Source organism: Maniola hyperantus, chromosome 28 (genome assembly GCF_902806685.2).
Source record: "Maniola hyperantus chromosome 28, iAphHyp1.2, whole genome shotgun sequence".
Classification (NCBI taxonomy): Eukaryota; Metazoa; Arthropoda; class Insecta; order Lepidoptera; family Nymphalidae; genus Maniola; species Maniola hyperantus.
Window position 1 is genome coordinate 6176336 of NC_048563.1, and position 20247 is coordinate 6196582.

General features: G+C 46.8%; 1 protein-coding gene across 1 annotated transcript; it reads left to right on the plus strand.

Annotated features, from left to right (window-relative positions):
• Nucleotides 1–268: 268 nt before the first annotated feature.
• LOC117995030 (insulin-like growth factor-binding protein complex acid labile subunit) lies at nucleotides 269–20244 on the plus strand (the record flags this gene model as incomplete). Its single annotated transcript, XM_069508136.1, has 11 exons — nucleotides 269–504; nucleotides 9589–9669; nucleotides 11167–11317; nucleotides 11885–12155; nucleotides 12654–12902; nucleotides 13310–13473; nucleotides 14094–14494; nucleotides 17354–17456; nucleotides 18389–18492; nucleotides 18795–18960; nucleotides 19570–20244. Coding segments are annotated over exons 2-11 (2343 nt in total), but the record flags the coding sequence as incomplete, so codon positions are not given.
• Nucleotides 20245–20247: the final 3 nt, after the last annotated feature.

Below are 20247 nucleotides of genomic sequence, written 5' to 3' on the forward strand. Positions count from 1 at the left end.
ATGCATCTACCGCTGGTCCGGAAAGCCTTTTATACTGAGAAGAACCAGCAAGAAACTCAGCGGTTGCTCTTTTCAAAGATTTGATATACAATTATATTTAAAATGCAGATATAACTATTTGAATTGCATAGTAATTAAGTGACAATACGATGTAGCGAAACAGAAAAAACAAAATACTAATTCACGTCATGTTACAAAAACTCGTGTAGATAGCTTATTGGGAAAACCCTAACTCTACATTTGGCAATACAGTTATGTCAATATCAGTTCCAATTTTGTCTTTCGCAGTATCCGTGTGCGTGTAATTTTACGATTTTGTTTTTGTAAAATCGCGATAAATAAACACTAGTTTAGCGTCGGTAGTGCGTGTTAGTGCTGTAGTGCAGTGTTTTGGTGCTGGTTTGGTGCAATTGTGCAGCTCATCAGCAGGAGAGAGCAGCTCGGGCTAGAGTCGTGGAATGTCGAATTTGGTTTCGAGATTGATAATTATGATTTCATGTAAAGGTACGTTTACACGAGACTCTTGTCCTTCCCTTGTCTTGTCGTCCTTGCGATTGCCAAATTAACTTTCTTAAATACCTATACTTTATTTTAGATTATGTTTGACGGGGTTGCTATAGAGTACAATACCATCCATTGGGATAGGGGGCAGTAAAGGGGGTGCTCCTGAAACTCTAAGTTAAAATTTCAGAGCTCGAAAATCATTTTTTTTAATAAAATTAATCACTTTAATCACAATTAGCATTTTTAGAATAAACTAAACAAACACAATACAAAATCGCAAAATACAATAGATACTGTCATAGGTTACCACCGTTAACACCTGTAATACTTTTTTTTTTACTGATTTTACGGCTCTGGGTTCTAATCTATAATACTTTTGCTGCTGCTGTACAGACTACAGACCAGTAAAGTAAACTTTTTTTTTCTAAACGGCTTTAAAGCGAGTCTTCTGGCGTAGCCTGTTTTAAAAAACTTAAGGATTGGGTAGGTTAGGGGGGGGGGGTTTATCCCCTTCTAACCTAACCATTCCGAGTCGGAGTGCCCCAAGTCCCGATCTCGCTTCGCTCGCTCTTGATGGTGGGAGCGGGGGGAGGAAAGAGACCCCCCACCATAGTGGTGGTCTCTTCTCGTCGACCGGGGCCCGTCGACGGAGCCCCGCGAAGCGGGGCTCCTTTTTTCTGGGTGGTAAAAAAAGAAATAACCCACGAAGGGGATGGCGGGGTCTTACAGACCCCGCCATCCTCTTCTAACCTAACCGTTCCGAGTCGGAGTGCCCCAAGTCCCGAGCTCGCTTCGCTCGCTCTTGATGGTGGGAGCGGGGGGAGGAAAGAGACCCCCCACCATAGTGGTGGTCTCTTCTCGTCGACCGGGGCCCGTCGACGGAGCCCCGCTTCGCGGGGCTCCTTTTTTCTGGGTGGTAAAAAAAGAAATAACCCACGAAGGGGATGGCGGGGTCTTACAGACCCCGCCATCCCCTTCTAACCTAACCCTTCCGAGTCGGAGTGCCCCAAGTCCCGAGCTCGCTTCGCTCGCTCTTGATGGTGGGAGCGGGGGGGAGGTATAGATTAGAACCCAGAGCCGTAAAACCAGTTTAAAAAAAAAGTATCTTGCTAAGTTTACTTTATTGGTCTTTGGTTCCCAGCAAGATTATTATAGATCCCAGAGCCGTAAAACCAGTTAAAAAAAAAAGTATTATAGGTTTATGTTATGGTAATCTTTATATGTGTTCGTAGTTCATACTTTGCGGTTTTGTGTTTCTAAAAATGCTAGGGACCTAATTAATTTCATTTTATTTACATAAATCTGTATAAAATACGCGATTACGTGTCTTGAAATTAAGAAATTACGTAAAGATCAGTGCAAATTAATATCTTTCCAGTGAATATTAACGAAATCTATGTAGTAATCGTGTTTTCTATTTATAATGTTAATCATTTTAAAATTGTATAAATGTCTATAAATACGTGTCTCCGAAACTTGAAATTACAGATATGTAAAGTGCAAATGAACCTCTTTATACTGAATATTATCGCTATACCTATATAGTATAATATTCGTGAATAAATAGTGGTGAACCTTTCTATAGTGGAGCCTGTTTGACAGGTATATAAACCATAATTTGATAGACTTACCTACTTACTAATAATTATTATTGTACGAAAACTGAATGTGCATGTGGAGCCGGGCCGGGTTGCTAGTATGTGATATGACGGCACTGCTGAAGTAGCCACAGGAGAGGTGGAGCTGTTCCACTGTCCCTCCGTCCCTCCGTCAACTGTCTCATTGTCCTGACAGTACACGCTGCTGGAAGCTGTATGCTCCTTAGCTGTGGGCCTCATGAGAGAGCTCCGAGTCTCTCAGCGGGCGATGGAGAGAGCTATGTCCCGAGAACTAGAGTAACCGACATAGCTCAGTGGGTTGTGAAGCTGAAGTGGCAATGGGCAGGGCACATAGTTCGTACAACCCACTAAGGTAGTTGGAGACTTATGTCCAGCTGTGGACGTGTATCGGTTGATGATGATGAACCACGTGCTCAACCACTGAGCCGTAACGGGTCTCCTTTAGTGGCAGTGGGAACATGATTCAATTCAATTCAATTTTGTTTATTGTGAATTTGGATTAGTTTACAGATCTCAAAGAGATATTTAGTGTAGGTCCAAAGTCTACCTTGCGGCATGCAGCGGTACATTCAAATGTATTTGAATGTAATTTGACTGTATCCTGAGGAGTTACACTTTACGCGTTATTTATCTCTGAGGGATAATAACATGTTATTTCGGTGTTACATATTGTATCGCGGTAGGTACCTACTAGATACCTACCTACCTACTACCCACTAGGTAGGGAGAGGGGGGGGGGGGGTTTACCGCCACCAATGTAATTGAAAAATCCAAATGATAATGTAATCAGCTGCAATGACCTCGCGCGACCTGTCACGAGTGACGCAGGGGCCTAGCACGTGGGAAGTCCCGGGTTTGATCCCGGCAGTTTATCTATCTACTAGCTGACGCCCGGGACTTCGTCCGCGTGGACAAAAACCTAAATGTTTTTGAAAGTCTCTTAGTTTCCGTCCTTTCAACTCTATGTCAAAAATCAAGTCGATCGGTTGTTTAGTTAGGACGTGAAGGAAGGACAAACACACTTTCGCATTTATAATAATATTACCTAGTGTAGTGTACATGACTTACTAGCAGACGCCCGCGACTGCGTTCGCGTGGGTTGGCGTGAAGCGCTCGCTGCGCTCGGAATCCAAAGCAACACCCTCGAGGAACAAACTTTGGCCCCTTGTAACACAAATAACTATTTCCAGTGGTGTAGTGGGAGGCTACGGCCGGGGCTAGGTGCCACCCTGCCGGCGAAGCTGTGCCGCCAAGCGGTTTAGCGTTCCATGTACAAACGGATAAGGGGTAGGGGTACCGACAGGGGTGTGACGGATATTCGCATCCGCAAATGTGGAACATTCGCATTCATTCAGACATCCGCATCCGCGTCCGCGTCCACGTCAGCGGATGGTAACATCTAGAACAACAGGTGTAATGGGTTTGTATGGAGCAGCGCGCAAGTGTGACCGCACCTTAACAGTGGCATGTCGCTGGCGCCAGGCAGTTCCCACGCGTGGGCGTGGACACAGTGTGCACGATGTCAGGGATTCCCGAAGGATGCAGATATGAGATAATGTCGTTATGTAGACAGTGCAACTGAGTGTAGTGTCGGTCTGTGTGCGTCGAGTTATCGGTGCGGTTATCAGTTGTGCGCACAGACGCGCACACATTGACGTGTGTGTGTGCTAGGAATCATATCTAATGGTAGGTACTTGCGTTACCGAGAAGCGCTAATGTGCCGCGGAACATGTTGTGTAAACATCAGTGTATCTGCACACTCATCGTGGCGTGAGGCCCGCGCACACCGCGCCGGGGGCCCGGGGGTCCGGGGGCCCGGGGGCCGGCACCACTTCCGGCGCCCCCGTAGGACATCGTGCTCGTTCATACACCACTTTCATTTCCACGCCGCATCGACAACACAACTTGACATTGCTGAACACATACATGGTGGCGAGATGTGCTCTGAAGTTGGCCGCGACTCGATGCGTTTGTGCCTTTGTCGGTGACGAGATACTTACGTAGCACTCGCATTTTGATCTTAGCAAACTTAAATTCGTACGTAACTAGTGGTAATAAGATACAGATTGCAATGTTTAGAGATCAAGCCCACGCCATCGCCGACGGGGATCTCCTTTCCCGGCATCAAAGAGTGCGCCCTGCCGCAGGGGGAGCTGACGGCACGTCACGATGGCATGCTTAGGGACGCCGAGACATGCGACGGCAACTTTTCAACGGCCGCCCCGGTGTGCCGTCGTGCCGTCGTGTATCTCGGCAGCGGCGGGCATGCCACGGCATGTGTACGGGCGCCGGGCATGCCACGGCATGTGTACGGGCGCCGGGCGCGGAGGTCGGTGTGCGATCACTTATTTACTTCGCATTTATAACATTAGTAGGCATGGGGTATAGACTATGGACAAACTTTCCACGGAGGGTCACGGAGGGTCACGGAGGGTCACGGAGGGTCTCGCGAGTCGCGAGCTCCGACTTTGTAAATGTACATCGAATGGCTCTTTTGTGCGATAAATATATAAATAGTTTGGACAACATGTTGAGGACGAACCATCATCGCGCCTGCTTCAGCTAATGAGCTACCAATGTGCTCGAATTTTGGACATTTTATCCTTGACGAATGGTTTTCCCACATTAACTACTTATAAATATAAATGATTGTACTAGCGACCCGCCCCAGCTTCGCTTGGGTGCGACGTAGATAGGTACACAATATGTGGTGTCAGTGTCACCACCGGCACCACCGGCACCACTCGTGACGTGCGGCGGCGCCCCGCCCGCCCGCCCGCCCGCCCGCCCGTCCGCCCGCCCGCCCGCCCGTCCGCCCGCCCGCCCGCCCGCCCGCCCGCCCGCCCGCCCGCCCGCCCGTCAGCCCGCCCGCCCGCCCGTTCGCCCGCCCGTCCGCCCGCCCGCCCGCCCGCCCGTCCGCCCGCCCGCCCGCCCGTCCGCCCGTCCGCCCGCCCGCTCGCCCGCCCGCCCGCCCGTCCGCCCGCCCGCCCGCCCGCCCGTCCGCCCGCCCGCCCGTCCGAATTTCTTGTAGAACTTTTGAAGAGAAACAATTTCACCATAGCTCATATTATGTAGGTACATTGTTTTCGTGTAACTTTGACTATTTAGGCAGCGCACGCCTCGGAAACTCTCAAATGAGAGGATTTTTTCCGGCCTAATTCACATTATTTCAATTTCCTTAGGGATCTCTAATTTTTTGAGAATTAAACTATACCTATAAACCTTCCTCTTGAATCACTATCTATTGGTGAAAACCGCATTTAAATCCGTTGCGTAGTTTAAAAGATCTACGCGTTCATACATACATACAGCGGGAAGCGACTTTATTTTATACTATGTAGAGATTAGTTACCTACCGCAGAAAAAACACCGGCCAAGTGTACATGTCGAAAAAATACAATCGTATTTTTTCGACATTTTGCACGATACATCAAAAACTATAAATGCATACAATCTGTTTCGCTCCTCCAGAACAGAGTGAACTAGAGTGAGGAAGCTGAGGGTTGATCCTGAATCCAATGGTATCGTATTATCTGTTTGGGCACTGGGGGCATTTACCCAACTAGGTAAAACTCTGCCCCATGTAGGCTATCAACCACCTGCCCACCCATCGCCGGCTCACTACAGAGCACGGGTCTCCTCTCAGTATGAGAAGGGTTCGGTTCATAGTCCACCACGCTGGTCAAGTGCGGATTGGCAGACTTCACACACCCTTGAGAACATTATGGAGAACTCTCAGGCATGCAGGTTTCCTCACGATGTTTTCCTTCACCGTTAACGCGAGTGATATTTAATTACTTAAAACGCACATAACTCGGAAAAGTTAGAGATGCGTGAGGGGGACCTCCCGAATAGAGGGCGGGCCTCGGGACCACTAGTGTACTCCTCATAGCGCATTGGAGGCACAATATGCCGTCGTAGTGACATGCAGTGACATGCAGTGACATTGCAACAACGCTGCCTTCCTTCCGCATCTGGACTTCCATCTGAAGCACACAGCTACGTTCAGTAGTATAAGCTGTGCGTTGATAGATCAGTCAGTCAGTCAGTCAGTCAGTCACTCACTCACCTTTTCCTTTTTAACCGACTTCAAAAAAAGGAGGAGGTTCTCAATTCGTCGGAATCTTTTTTTAATGTATGTTACCGGATTACTCGAAGACGCCTGGACCGATTTTGAAAATTCTTTTTTTGTTGGAAAGGGAACATCTTCGAAGATAGATACTGGAACTCCTCAACGGATGAGAGTAAATTGCTCGCGATCAGTGTAATAGCTTAGTAAACAGTAGATTTTTAATCTGACATAGCATATTTTAATACCATGGGGTCACTAAAAATTCTGAAATAAATTTTTTTTACAGAAAAAATAAAAACCGACTTCGATACACAAACACTAAAAATTGAAAAATAATTTAATTTATTACCGAATATATTATGTATACTCGAGTTAATATAGTTCCATAATAATATTTTTTGGGGTCGGTGCCAACGAGATGCCATTGTGGAGTCTCATAAAAATATGAAGTCAAGACGATTCGCGCAGCTAATGCTAATTGGCACCGGCACCAAAAAGTATTATTATGGAACTATATTAACTCTTGTATACATAACTAGCTGATCCCCGCGGCTTCGCCCGCGTAGATTTAGGTTTTTAAAGATCCCGTATAGCCTATGTCACTCAGGAATAATGTAGCTTTCTACTGGTGAAAGAATTTTTAAAATCGGTTCAGTAGTTCTAAAGATTACCCCCTACAAACAAACTTAACGACATTACCTCTTTATATAATACAACGGGCCGTGCAGCAGAAATCGTAATATTTTAATTTCGCCATAACTTCAAAACCAAACGTCCAATTTTAATCATTCAAAGACCAAATATTATCTCCATAAACTGTTCTTAGTGATGAAATCATTTATTTTGATAAGGATTAATAGCATGAGTAAAATAAACGCGTTTAAATGTAGTCCAAAAAAAAATCAAGATTTTTAAATAAAAAAATGGTTGCTGTGCCTCACTCGACATAGATGGGTATAGTGTGTCGCGGACTTTTTTGTAGATATTTATAAGATCTACAATTAATTAGAACATTTTATGGTTCTATCTTTTATAGTTTAGGCAGCGTACGCAAAATAAGTAACTTTTCTGGTTGATTTTTTACACCTTGTGTCCGAAAAACCCAAATATCTTACGGAACCCTATTTTTTTCCAAAATAAAATATAGCCTATGTTACTCGTGGATAATGTAGCTTTCGAATGGTGAAAGAATTTTTAAAATCAGTCCAGTAGTTTTTGAGCCTATTCAGTACAACCAAACAAACAAACAAACAAACAAACAAACAAACAAACAAACAAACAAAGTTTTCCTCTTTATAATATTAGTGTAGATATATTCGGTAATAAATTAAATTATTTTTCAATTTTTAGTGTTTGTGTAACGAAGTCGGTTTTTATTTTTTTTGTAATTTTTTATATATAGGTATGTTTAGAAGAAGAAGATAAGTGGCATGAGCCTTTCAATATCGTCCATGACATCAACTTATGTATTTCATCTAATTTTACTAATGTACGAGTAATCTGGAATCCCGCGGGAAGTAGATAGACTTCAATCCGCCATGGCTTCCGTGCTGCGTCCGGCGGCCGGCGGCCACCGTCCCGCTCCCGGCGCAGACGTCAGTGTTGCTGCAACGCTCGGCGCGAACAGACGTGCCTCGCACTCTCGCGTGGTGTTGACGACGCACACGTGTTTATGGTTACATACATGATACACCATAATCATAATAAAACTTGTAAAAAAAAAGATTCTGACGAGTTGAGAACCTCCTCCTTTTTTGAAGTCGGTTAAAAATAAAAAAATCAGTAACAAGGTAGTGCAATACTGACATTGATATTATCAGCATGACGTATTGTAGGTAAATATTATATCTCCATTTTGTTTTTACAGTTCCGTACCTACTTCAAAAGGAAAAAAGAACCCTTATAGGATCACTTTATTATCTGTCCGGCTGTCCGTCGTGTCTGTCAAGAAAACCTATATGATATCTGCTTCCCCTAGAATCATGAAATTTGGGAGGTAGGTAGGTCTTAGGAATTTAGGGTTAGATTGTGATCTAACCCTAAACCCGGTTTTCAGATTTTTCACATAAAAAATTAAATTGTGCTCATGAACTAATAATTAGTATTTTCAATTTTCGAGGTAAGATAACTATATCAAGTGGGGTATCATATGAAAGGGCTTCACCTGTCCATTCTAAAACATATTTTTATTTATTTTTATGCATAATAGTTTTTGAATTATCGTGAAAAATGTCGAAAAAATACGACTGTAGTACAGAACCCTCAATGTGCGAGTCTGACTCGCACTTGCTGGATTTTTATAAATAAAACTAGCTGACCCGGCGAACTTCGTTCCGCCTAACAGTCGATTCAAATTTTTTTTTAAAATATCAATTCACTATCAGAAATTCTAAAATCCCCACGATTTAGGACTTCAGTACTTTGCAGCATCAGGATTGAAGAGTTAGGATCCGAAGTTAAATGATGTAGCCTATGCTTGGTACCTAAAATAATTTTGCATCATCCGCAGTTCCTGAAACATTATAGTTTAGGAGTGCTGTACCCTACATCATCAGGGTTGAGGAGTTGAGACTTGTAGTCTGAGAATAAAGTCGTTGCTTGGTACCTACAATATGAATTCACTATGAATACTTCCTGAATCTTGATAACTCAGGCGGGCAGTAACCCTGCAGCATCAGGATTAAGGAGTTGAATCCAGAATTTTTTATGTTACCACCACGAAAACTTTTTTTGTTGATTAAAAAAAAAATTGCAAATCGGTCCAGAAACCTCGAAAAAATCGATGTAGAAAAAAGAACCACCTCCTTTTTGACAGTCGGTTAAAAACCAATGACCTTGAAATATTTACGGAACAATTTTTAAAATATCCCCTTTCTAACAAAAAAAGAATGAATGAAATCGGACTACGCGTTAATGAATTACAACTCGGTATACATTTTAACTTTCATCCCCTCTCCTACGGGAACCATGCTGAATTTCGGGATAAAAAGTATCCTATATTCTTCCTCATAGTATGACCTCAAATCGTACCAAGTTTCATTGGAATCCATTCAGTAGTTTCAGCGTGATGCGCGGCCGTGATACAGACAGACAGACGGACAGACAGACAGACAGACAGACAGACAGATAGACAGACAGACAGACAGACAAAAATGAAAAAAATTACAGTTTTGGGTTCAGTATCGATTATAGAGTGCCCTCGAAAAAAAATTTTCAAAATATCTTCAATGTACAGAATTTGACCTGTTACAGTTTTATTATAAGTATTGATTGATAGTAACAATGTATATTTTGTTTAAGTATTTATTAGTTGAAATGCCATTGTGTGCACGCTCCTTGCCTCTGCAGTGTGCAGTGCGCGCAGCAGCTAACGTGCAGTGTGTGTTGTCGCAGCGCTGCTGGTGCGCGGCGCGTGATGGCGCTGCGGCTGCTGCTGCTGGCCGCCGCCGTGTCCGCCGTCGCCGACGAGCCCTAGTGAGTCCCCCACACACACATACCGACACACATACATCATCATCGACGAACGATTTATTTGGCAACCAAAACAGATTACAATATAATAGAATTGTAACGTAAACACTATGTACGGGAGCGGCGTGCGGGCTCGACCGTACCAAAGGGAGATCTCCCACCGAGCGGTTGGTTGCTCGGTGGCGCCAGCTGGACCGACGGTTGTATCTGGAAACTTCTATATATAGTCCAGATTGCAGAAAACTCCGTTAGTGCGAGGACTGTCGGCGGTACAATTGTTCGGGACTACGTCAGGAAATGTTATCGATAGAACAGCGCCATCTAGTTTCTATTGTGGCAACCACCACAACAATATATAAATATATTATGAATATATATAAAATAATGAACTAATAATTAATTACATGAAAACCACAATTAAGTATTATTTTATTTAATGTAGAGCCAACGTGAAATTGCGTTTTTACGTTGCGATAGCAGATCTATTGAAGTGCGATGTGTGCGAGAGGGACAGGGTACACAATATTATTTTGTACTAGATGATGCCCGCGACTTTGTCCGCGTGGATTTTAGGTTTTAATCCCGTAGGAACTCTTTGATTTCTCGGGATAAAAAGTAGCCTATGTCCATCAGTGGCGTGCAGGTCATAGAGGCATAAATGCACTGCTTACCCCAGTTGTAATAGCTCATTGCATATTTTTCATTATGACCTGCCATTAAACAGGTTCCTACCAAACTAATGCCTACCCTGGCTTCAAACCCTGTGCACGCCACTGATGTCCATCCCCGGGATGCAAGCTATATCTGTACCAAATTTCGTCAAAATCGGTTTAACGGATGGGCCGTGAAACGCTAGCAGACAGACAGACACACTTTCGCATTTATAATATTAGTTATAGTATGGATTAGTATTAGTATGAACTAATATCGATGTGACACACGGCAAAAACGCAATCTCTCGTTGGCTCTATAATAATCGTTTAAATAATTTTTCTAAAGAGTTTAGAGAGATGTCCACTGCTGGGCATAGGGCTCTTGTAGGTCCTCGCGACTCGCTCGATCTGTCTGCCTAGTGGGTGATGGTCTTCCAGCACCTCGGGACCCCGGTCCGTCCGTCGCTCTGCTTCTCCGACAGATCTGATCTGGTCACGTGGAGAAACTCCATCGCCCGCTGACTGACCCTGAGCTTCGTTACGAGACCCACAGTTCCAGATTGTGTGGTCGCGGGCCACACGCACTGAAGCTTGTTACAAGTCCGAGCTTCCTGAACGCTGTCCAGCTGAGTTGGGTTCGGCGGATGCCCTGGGTACTTGTTTCCGAGGAGACCCAGAGTAACCCACATAGCTCACCGGGGTCGACAACTGGTAGATGTTGGGGTTCCACTCCCGAGGCGCTAGAGTGGCGGCCTCGCACCGGAAAGCGCAGCGTCGGAGGTGCAAGAGAGCCACGTTCAGCAGAGGACGTGTATCGATGATGGTGACGATGACGACTTGTGTGCAGCTACCCGGTGGTGTGGCCGGGCCCCTCGCGCGGCTGCAGCGGCGTGGCTGGGCAGGCCGGCACGCTGGGCGCGGAGTGCGCGCTGCCCGCCGGCCGCCTCAAGGTCTCCGTGGACGCGGCGGCCACCTACCTGAAGATCGTGTGCGAAGATGTGAGTACCACCCTCTACCTTCCAGAGCCCCACTACCGCGTCTATCGCAACACGCTCTGGTCTGCCGTGCTGTTCCGCCTCTTGTGCTTACGTTGAACGCCCGTCGAGCGACGCGCGTCGAGCAAACGGCATTTTAGTCATACATCGAACACTCCGAAGTCCGAACGTCGCGTCAAGCAAAAATATAAATCGCATCAATCACGCGCCAAGCACGTGAATGCTTGACTCAAGCATCAAGTAAATTTTGTAAACGGCCAAAATCAAGCAAAAATGTACGTACGACGTCAAGCCGCTTGACCGCGTCGGCGCGCGGCGTCGGCATCTCATATATTGGCCATTGTCTTGTCTCGTGGCGAGTGGTGTGTACCGTGCGGACTGGTGGCGGAGGAAGACCTCCCCCACGTCTTGTGGGAGGGTGTATTTCTATTGCCGCTAAACTACAAATAATAATAATTTCAAAATGGCCGACAAGAAAATTAAAAAGTGTTATTACTTGTACAACGGTACGGCGTACCCTCAGTTGGCGAGTCCGACTCGCACTTGACCGATTTTGTTGTTGGTCGTCAGGACAGCACATTCTCGTGCGAAGACCTGCAAGAGGCGCAGGAGCTGATCGCCCCCCGCCTCACCCCCGAGCACTCGAGCGCCGACAGGTCGGTCAACAAGTTCGAGATCAAGAGCTGCGCGCTCCCCTCCGCGCCGCTCCGCTGCGCGCTGGGGCTGGCGCGCGCGGGGGCCGCCCGGCTGCTCGTGCTGGACGACGTGAGCGGCGCCCTGACCCCGCAGCACGTGGAGGGGCTGGCGGGGCTCGAGAAGCTCAGGGTCTACTACGCGGACGGTGAGGGGCGCTTTGTGGATATAACTATCTGTTTGACGGAGGCACAGTTCACAATGGCAGGCGTCAAATGTTAGTACATTTGACGCGGGCAGCCCTACTTTCGTATGATTTCACGTCACCATAGCCTGATACTTGACACATCGTCGATTCAGGATCAAACCGAGAGTTTGGAATTTGGAAATTTTTAGCGTTTAAACTACCGTAAGTGATTTCCATTCTAAACCGCGGCGCGTGCGCGAATGGACTCCCTTGAAAAAGGACCCCGTATGGGTTCGAAACTAGTCGGGCTAACGTCGACTACACACGTGAGTAAAGCCGGGACAGATAGTATTTAGAATGGAAATTTTTACTTTCTAAAATGTCTCTGATCTGATGGGAGGGGCACTGTATCGCTGCAAAGGCTCGCCTCGACCTCCCTTCACGTGGCGGAGAACACGGGCGCGGGAACAGCATCCGTTCCCGTTGAATTGCTGTAACTGTTGACTTGTTGATATCCAGGAGGGAACCAGACCATGCCGTACCCAGTCCTCGCGCAGCTTCCCTCGCTGGGCAGCTTCGCGCTGAGGCGGGGCGCCGTGGTGCTGCGCGCGGGGGCCGCGGGCGCGCTGCCGGCGCTGCGCACGCTGGAGCTGGCGGACGGGGGCCTGCGGAGCGTGCCAGCGGGGGCCTTCGGCTACGCGGCCGGCCTCACCGCGCTGGGCCTGTGGGGGAACGACATCGAGGACATCGACGAGCACGCGTTCGATGGTGAGCCATGTCAAGTGTTCGTGACCCTGCGCGTCGCGTGGCGACTGGCTCACGGGAACACCGACACAATCAACCGGCTGGGACCTTCCACCGGGGACTCACTCACGAGGTGTCGTCGCCCCCCTGACAACACGATCCCGCGCACGTCGCCTGCGTCCCACCCTTCGCCTCGTCGGTCGTGCCCTCTGCTAGTGGGAGGGACACGCGCCAGGTCATTAGTCATAGCCAACAATATTGCCGTAGATAACTTATTAGCTATGTTACCGGGGGGTGCACCGGCCCTAATTTTTGTAGTTACCCGGTGATAATAAACTACAAAAATTTACAAAACGTCTGTCCTTGTTTTGGTAAGAAAATGCGAATATTCCAAATTGCCATCAGAATCAGAATAATTGCGTTTGTTTTAGGTCTATCCGAGCTGCTGAACCTCAGCCTGAACTCGAATCGCCTGAGCTCGCTGCCGCGTGCTCTGCTGCGCCCGTGCCCGCGCCTGGAGCACGTGGACCTGTACGACAACCAGCTCACGTCGCTGCCCGACGACTTGTTCCGAGGATTAGTGCATTTGAGAGAGGTAAGTGTCGTTGTCCCGTCACCGATGAGCGTCGAAAATGTTGGCATCGAAATTGTTTCACAATACAATTACCTTGGCCAAACAATTCAATTAGGCAGAAGCAATTTCGACGAGGAAGCCAACAGAAGAATCCGGCTAGGTTGCGCAGCTTTTGGAAAATTGAGTCAAGTCTTCTCATCGTCAATTCCTCAGTGCCTCAAGACGAAAGTCTTTAACCAGTGTGTTCTTCCCGTCCTCATCTGTGGTGCTGAAACGTGGACACTAACAAACGGCCTTGTCCACAAACTCAAAGTCGCTCAGCGAGCTATGGAGAGGGCTATGTTAGGAGTTTCCTTGAGGGACAAGATCCGAAATGAAGAGATCCGCAGGAGAACCAAGGTCACTGACACAGCCCAAACTATTAGCAAGCTGAAGTGGCAGTGGGCAGGTCATGCCTGTCGTAGAGGCGATGGCCGTTGGAGCCGGAAACTCCTTGAGTGGAGACCGCGTGTGTGGGACGCCCTCCAGCACGGTGGACCGACGATATAAAATGGAGCTCGTTGTGATTGTGATTATAAATGGGGCTGGTGAGTGGTGAGTGGTGACACGGACATAGTCTCTTATATCGCGTCTGTCCCCAGGTGATGATATTCGACAACGCCGCCCCGCTGCACCTCGCCAGCCAGCAGTTCGCCGCCCTGCCGGCGCTGCAGCACCTGGAGCTGCGCGGCGCCTCCCTCCAGAGCCTGCCCGAGCACCTGCTGCAGAACTCCACCGGCCTGGAGCACCTGGACCTGTCCGCCAACAACCTCACGTCCGTGCCCGCCGACATGTTCCGCGGTCTGCTCAAGCTGAGGGTGCTGAACTTGAGCAACAACAAGTTGGTGTACATCCACGAGAAGCTGTTCTGGAACCTGGACAAGCTGGACACTCTGGATCTGAAGGGCAACGCCCTGGGGGGACTCCCGGAGGGGGTGTTCGCTGGACTGAAAGGGTTGAAGGTGCTCAAGTTAGGGGGTAACCACATCGACGCGCTGGACAAGTGAGTTGGTTTTATTTACTTTTTAGGGTTCTGGACCGCAAAAAGAAAAATGGAATCCTTATCTTGTAGGATTACTTCACTGTCTGTGAAAAACTGGCTTTTTTCTCAAAAAAATTGGTCAAGTGAGAGTCGGACTCACACGAAGGGTTCCTACACCATCGTACGAGAAAAATGCTATTCAGTTTTTTTTTGATATTTCACCGTTTTGGAATTTTTCCCTTTACTTGTGTTATGAGACATTGTGTAGAGGTGCAACCTCTACCGTTACTTGGCTGGCAGCTATTAGGAAAACTTCGCAGCTGCCACACAACAATATTCAAATTTGGAACGCAGTAGAGAATCCTCCTGGTCACGCACGTTACAAGATTCCACATTCCCTATCATCCGCTCGTCACGTCAACATCTACCATTGTATTATATAAAGCTCGCGAGCCCGTCTGTATTGTACATAACATATCAATTGTAAAGTGTAAAATAAACATCATTATATGTAGCTGGTTCTTCATTATATCAACCCTTCAGCTACATAATTGGTGACTCCCGAGCTCAAGAACACGCAGCCGCATTATTGAGGAACACATCAGCCACATTGGGTACCTGCGTCTACGGTCGAGCCTGCACACTGCTCCCGTACATCTCCGGCGTGCAAGCAACTCAACGCAACAAGCAACGACGTGCGGCCACATTAGCTGCACACTCTGAACGCGAAAGCTACGAGTTACGACTGCGACTCGACATGGACGCCACAGATGGTGTCCCTCGTGGACGCAATCCAGTTAACTCGACGCGGCACGCTACGCAACCTACCCTGTCCTACATCGCTGACCACAACACAACCTCCTGAACCCGACGCGAGGTTCATACGTGCATGCCTTGTGAGTACATATCCGAGGCGCCCTGAGGAGGGATCCAGGTTTCATAAGGACATTATTTCTTCTGTGCTGAAAAACAATTTCTAACAATAATATTTGTGACATTGCATTTTGTTTTGTGAAAATTATTTTTGAGTGACGTATGTTTTTAATTTTCAAATTCAGTGAAAAAGAACATTAACATTCCATGAACAATATAGACAATAAGTGACGTCTCATCATCTCATTTTAAAAAGGGATTTTTTTATAGACATTTTACTTTTTTAGAACAATTTTATTTAGTTATATTGTCATGTCATAATTGCCATTGTATTTTGTAAAATTTTCCTGTCATAACAATTTAAATTTCAGCAATTTATAAAGAAACATTATTACACGTATGGAGAGGACTAATCTCTCCGTTCCATGGTTCCATTCACAACAAACCCCTACGGACCATGCCACAATTCGTAAGGTTTTCAGCAAAGCTTCCTCCGTGCATTGCGGATCATCTTTTATTTCAAAGTGAAGCAGCTTTTGTAGCTGAAGGGTTGATGCAATGAAGAACCAGCTACATATAATGATGTTTATTTTACACTTTACAATTGATATGTTATGTACAATACAGACGGGCTCGCGAGCTTTATATAATACAATGGTAGAAGATGTTGACGTGACGAGCGGATGATAGGGAATGTGGAATCTTGTAACGTGCGTGACCAGGAGGATTCTCTACTGTGTTCCAAATTTGAATATTGTTGTGTGGCAGCTGCGAAGTTTTCCTAATAGCTGCCAGCCAAGTAACGGTAGAGGTTGCACCTCTACAATAGGCTACTTGACTCATATCTAATTTCGTCCAATAAATGATTATTTATTATAGTATTTTGCTTAAGACAACGAAATATATCAATAACAATTTTTAAAAACGCAGGATGGATATATAAAACCAATTTTAAAAAATACAGTTTTTATTTTTATTTGAAACGCAGAAAACGCTGTCAGCCATGATGTGACGTCATTAAATATGTAAACAAAGAAATGTCATCCCTATGTCACGCGGGGACTAACGTAGTATCGATATATATAAAATTTAAAGTCCTGACTAACTTATATATCAACGCACAGCCTAAACATCTAAACAGCTGGTCCTAGATACATGAAATTTGGTGGGTGTGTTCTTTGTAGGTAAAGAGAAGGTATCCACTAGGAAAGGATTTTTTGAAATTCCACCCCTGAGTGGGTTAAATGGGGGTTTGAAATTTATGAAGTCCACGCGGGCGAAGTCACGAGCATAAGCTAGTTTTTATATATTTCTAAAAACTCATAGTAAACGTAAAAAAATATCGTTTTCTCTTTATAAATTGAATAAGTTATTAAGTAAGACCTACAACAAACTGATCTTTGCAAAAATAAATTTGGGTTGAAGTCTTTGTCATATAGGATTCCTTTAAGCAAATCTTCGCGTGTTACGTATATTTATTTCACTGGGCACTCTAATCCACAACTTTCCTGTGGTCTTTATCGATGCGTTTTTTACATTCTCGGATGATACAATAACGATAATTACTATATTTTTCATGTAAACTAGTATAGAAGTCATGTTTATTAAACTTTGGAAGGTTATGCTGTTGTTTACAAATGCATGACGTCAGAGCACAGATAATCTATCGGCCAAACATGGCCGACAGTGTTTTCACCTGTCTAAGAAAAATATATTTTTAAATTAAAGTTTTACGGTTTTTAGGGCGCAAAAAAATATAGTGTTAATTTTTTTGATCTAATAGGACAAATATTAACCATTTAAGACCAACTTAAAAAAAGTGTCAACTAGCCCATTGCTTCCTGGCAAATTTTACGATTCTACGTCAACGGAAAGTACCCTATATAATTATGTATTTTGATTTCCTTGACGGATCTTGACAGACACGACAGACAGACAGCGAAGTGACCCTGCAAGCATTCCTATTGTCTCTGGAGATAGGGAACCACAAAGACGGTGTGATTCCAGGTCTGTGTTCAACGCGCTGTCGGAGTTGACGGAGCTGGACCTGTCCGGGAACCGCATCCAGCTCCTCCACCCGGAAACCTTCAGTCCCATCACCAAGCTGAAGGTCAGTACCTATACTGATGTATTTATATCACACGTCGCTAACAGAGGCGTGTGAGAAGCTTGACGTGTGAGTCTGTGTGTCCGTCTGTGACATCGTAGCTCCCACATATAGAAAACAATTTTAATTTAGTTTTTTAAACTTTAAGTAGAGGTCTGCGCGTGGGAATATGGAACGCATGGATACTCTTCTATTTGTAGAGCGTGCGAAGCGAAACTTAACTGACGAACCAATGCACGGCGGCACAAACACTTTTGCAAGATAAATCGCTTGGGCGCAGATCCAAGGACTTTTAAATGAGACATCTAATAGATCGGACAAATCACCCACTGCGCAGGTACATTATTTTTAATGTGATCCCAAACTGTAGTTTACATGAATAAAGTACCAGGAGAGCATAGCGACACAGGAGGTGCCCACTGCTCTCGTGCAGCGAGGTACCCAAGTCCTCCAGCTGTACGCACATCAACTCTGCCGTCGTGTCTTATATTCCATCGACGAATCGCGCACTGCGCAAGTACAACAACTTCGGAGGCTTTTCAATGTGACATTAAATTGATTGGCAAATTGCCTTCTGCGCAAGTACGTACGCTCATTTTAACATTTTAACGTGCCGCTATCCAGTATTTTATATGAATAAAGTACCAGGAGAGCATAGCGACACAAGAGACTCAGTTGAGGCTCAGGCGCTGTAGTCGATAGCGTCCTTACATTGTTATGTACGAGAGCATTCACAGTGTTGTATAGTCCGTACAAAACGACTTCTCACGCGCCATTTTAACTCTGTTGGTCACCTGTCATGTCCAAAGTACGGTTCACTTTCAAAATAAGGACTAAAATCGTACTTTGACATTAACCCATGAAGTTAAAATGGCGCGTGAGATGTTATTTTTTTGGTATTATAATTGTAGGTTCCTATGTTGTTTTTGTTTCAGATTCTGTCTCTCGCGAATAACAACCTGTCCATTTCGCGGGAAGTGAACTCCTACCGCTTCATATCGCCCGAGCTGTACGCGCAGTACCAAGTGGACCAGACCAGGTACCGAACCCACTGCCCTCGCTTACTATGACTATATTATTATGTTGCTTTCTAAACAATAAAAGTTGTTTTTTAAGAGCTCAAATTGGACCGGTTTACACTGATTGATTCGCTAACTCAGTGTCACTGAATGATAGCTAATGGGCTCATTTGGCATATTTATTTTTAATACATTGAAGGTTTTCTACGAAAAGTTATTTTAATGTCACTCGGTGAAGCAGCGATGTATAAGCCAATGTCAAACGAGTTGTTCGGCTATCATTCAGTGTTAGACTGTAGTGTACATCGTCATCGTGCTGCAGAGTGTCGGCGGACGAGTACGAGTTCCACTCGCCGCTGCGTGCGCTGGCGCAGCTCACCGCGCTGGACCTGCGGCACAACCGGGTGGCGCTCATGTGCGACGACTGGCGCGCGCTCTGGAACCTGGAGACGCTGGACCTGTCCTACAACGCGTTCACGGAGCTCGCCGTGAGTTGTTCATAATCAATAATCATAATCAATAGCCTAAAGATGTGGCGGTTGCCACCGATGCAACTAGATGGCGCTATTCAGTCGATAACATTTCATGACGTAGTCGCGAACAAATGTACCGTCGACAGTACTCGCACTAACGAAGTGTTCTACAATCTGGACTATATATAGCCCCAGCTGGCGCCACCGAGCACAACCAACCGCTCGGTGGGAGATCTCCCTTTGGTACCGTCGAACCCGCACAGTGCACACCGCTCCCGTACATAGTCAATAACGTAATTGTAGACCAAATGTTACGAATCCCTACTAGCCCTAGCCTCCTGAGCTCCCATGCTCTCCTGAGCTCCCATGCTCTCCTGAGCTCCCATGCTCTCCTGGTACTTTATGTAAGCTACAATTGATGGTACGCAAAAGGCCTTTCTACCTGCGCAGTGGGTGATTTATTGATGCATGGAGAGAGCATATTATGTAATGACCGGAATGAATGAGCTCACCCACAGGTCGCCAGGTTGTACCCTCCACTTGAATATCTGCTCTCGCCTTCGGCTCGGGTGGATAAACGTCTTGTATGCCGTCGTCGTACAACCTACTCTTGTTCGGCTCCAGGGTTTGGACATGATGTTCATGTCGGACGGGCTGGTGGTGGACCTCACGCACAACGACATCGCGCACTTCCGACCCCCCCAAGGGCCACCTGCTCGACCCCCCGCCGCAGACCTCCTTCCTGCTGGACCACAACCCCTTCGCGTGCGACTGCAGGATGTTCCCGTACGTGGACAGCAGGCGGGCGCGACCTGCTCACCGTGGACGTGGTGCTGGGGCGACGCCGCGTGTTGTCGAACCGCCGGCCCCTCCGCGCCGTGCCCCTCGCCGCGCTCGCGCCCGACCGCTGGTCTGCGCCGACACCAACTGCCCGCGCAACTGCACCTGCCTCAACCGCCCCGCCCAGGCCAGGGTGGAGGTGGACTGCGAGACGCTGCCGCCCAGCCTGCCGCAGCAGAGCGCCGCCACGCACCTGCGGCTGCGGCGCCCCGCAGACCTGACGCGCCTGCCCGCCCACGTCGTGTACGTCGACCTGTCCGCGCTCAACCTCACCGCGGCGCCGCGCGTGGCGCCCTCCGTGGAGGTCGCCTCACCGGCAATCTGCTGACCGGCGTACCGGTTGCAGCTGCTCAAGTCGAACTGCGTGCTGCACCTCGCCGACAACCCGCCTGGACTGCTCGTGCGGCAACCGGCTGCAGGCTGGAGTTCCTGCAGCTGAAGCGCCATCTCGTCAGAGACTAC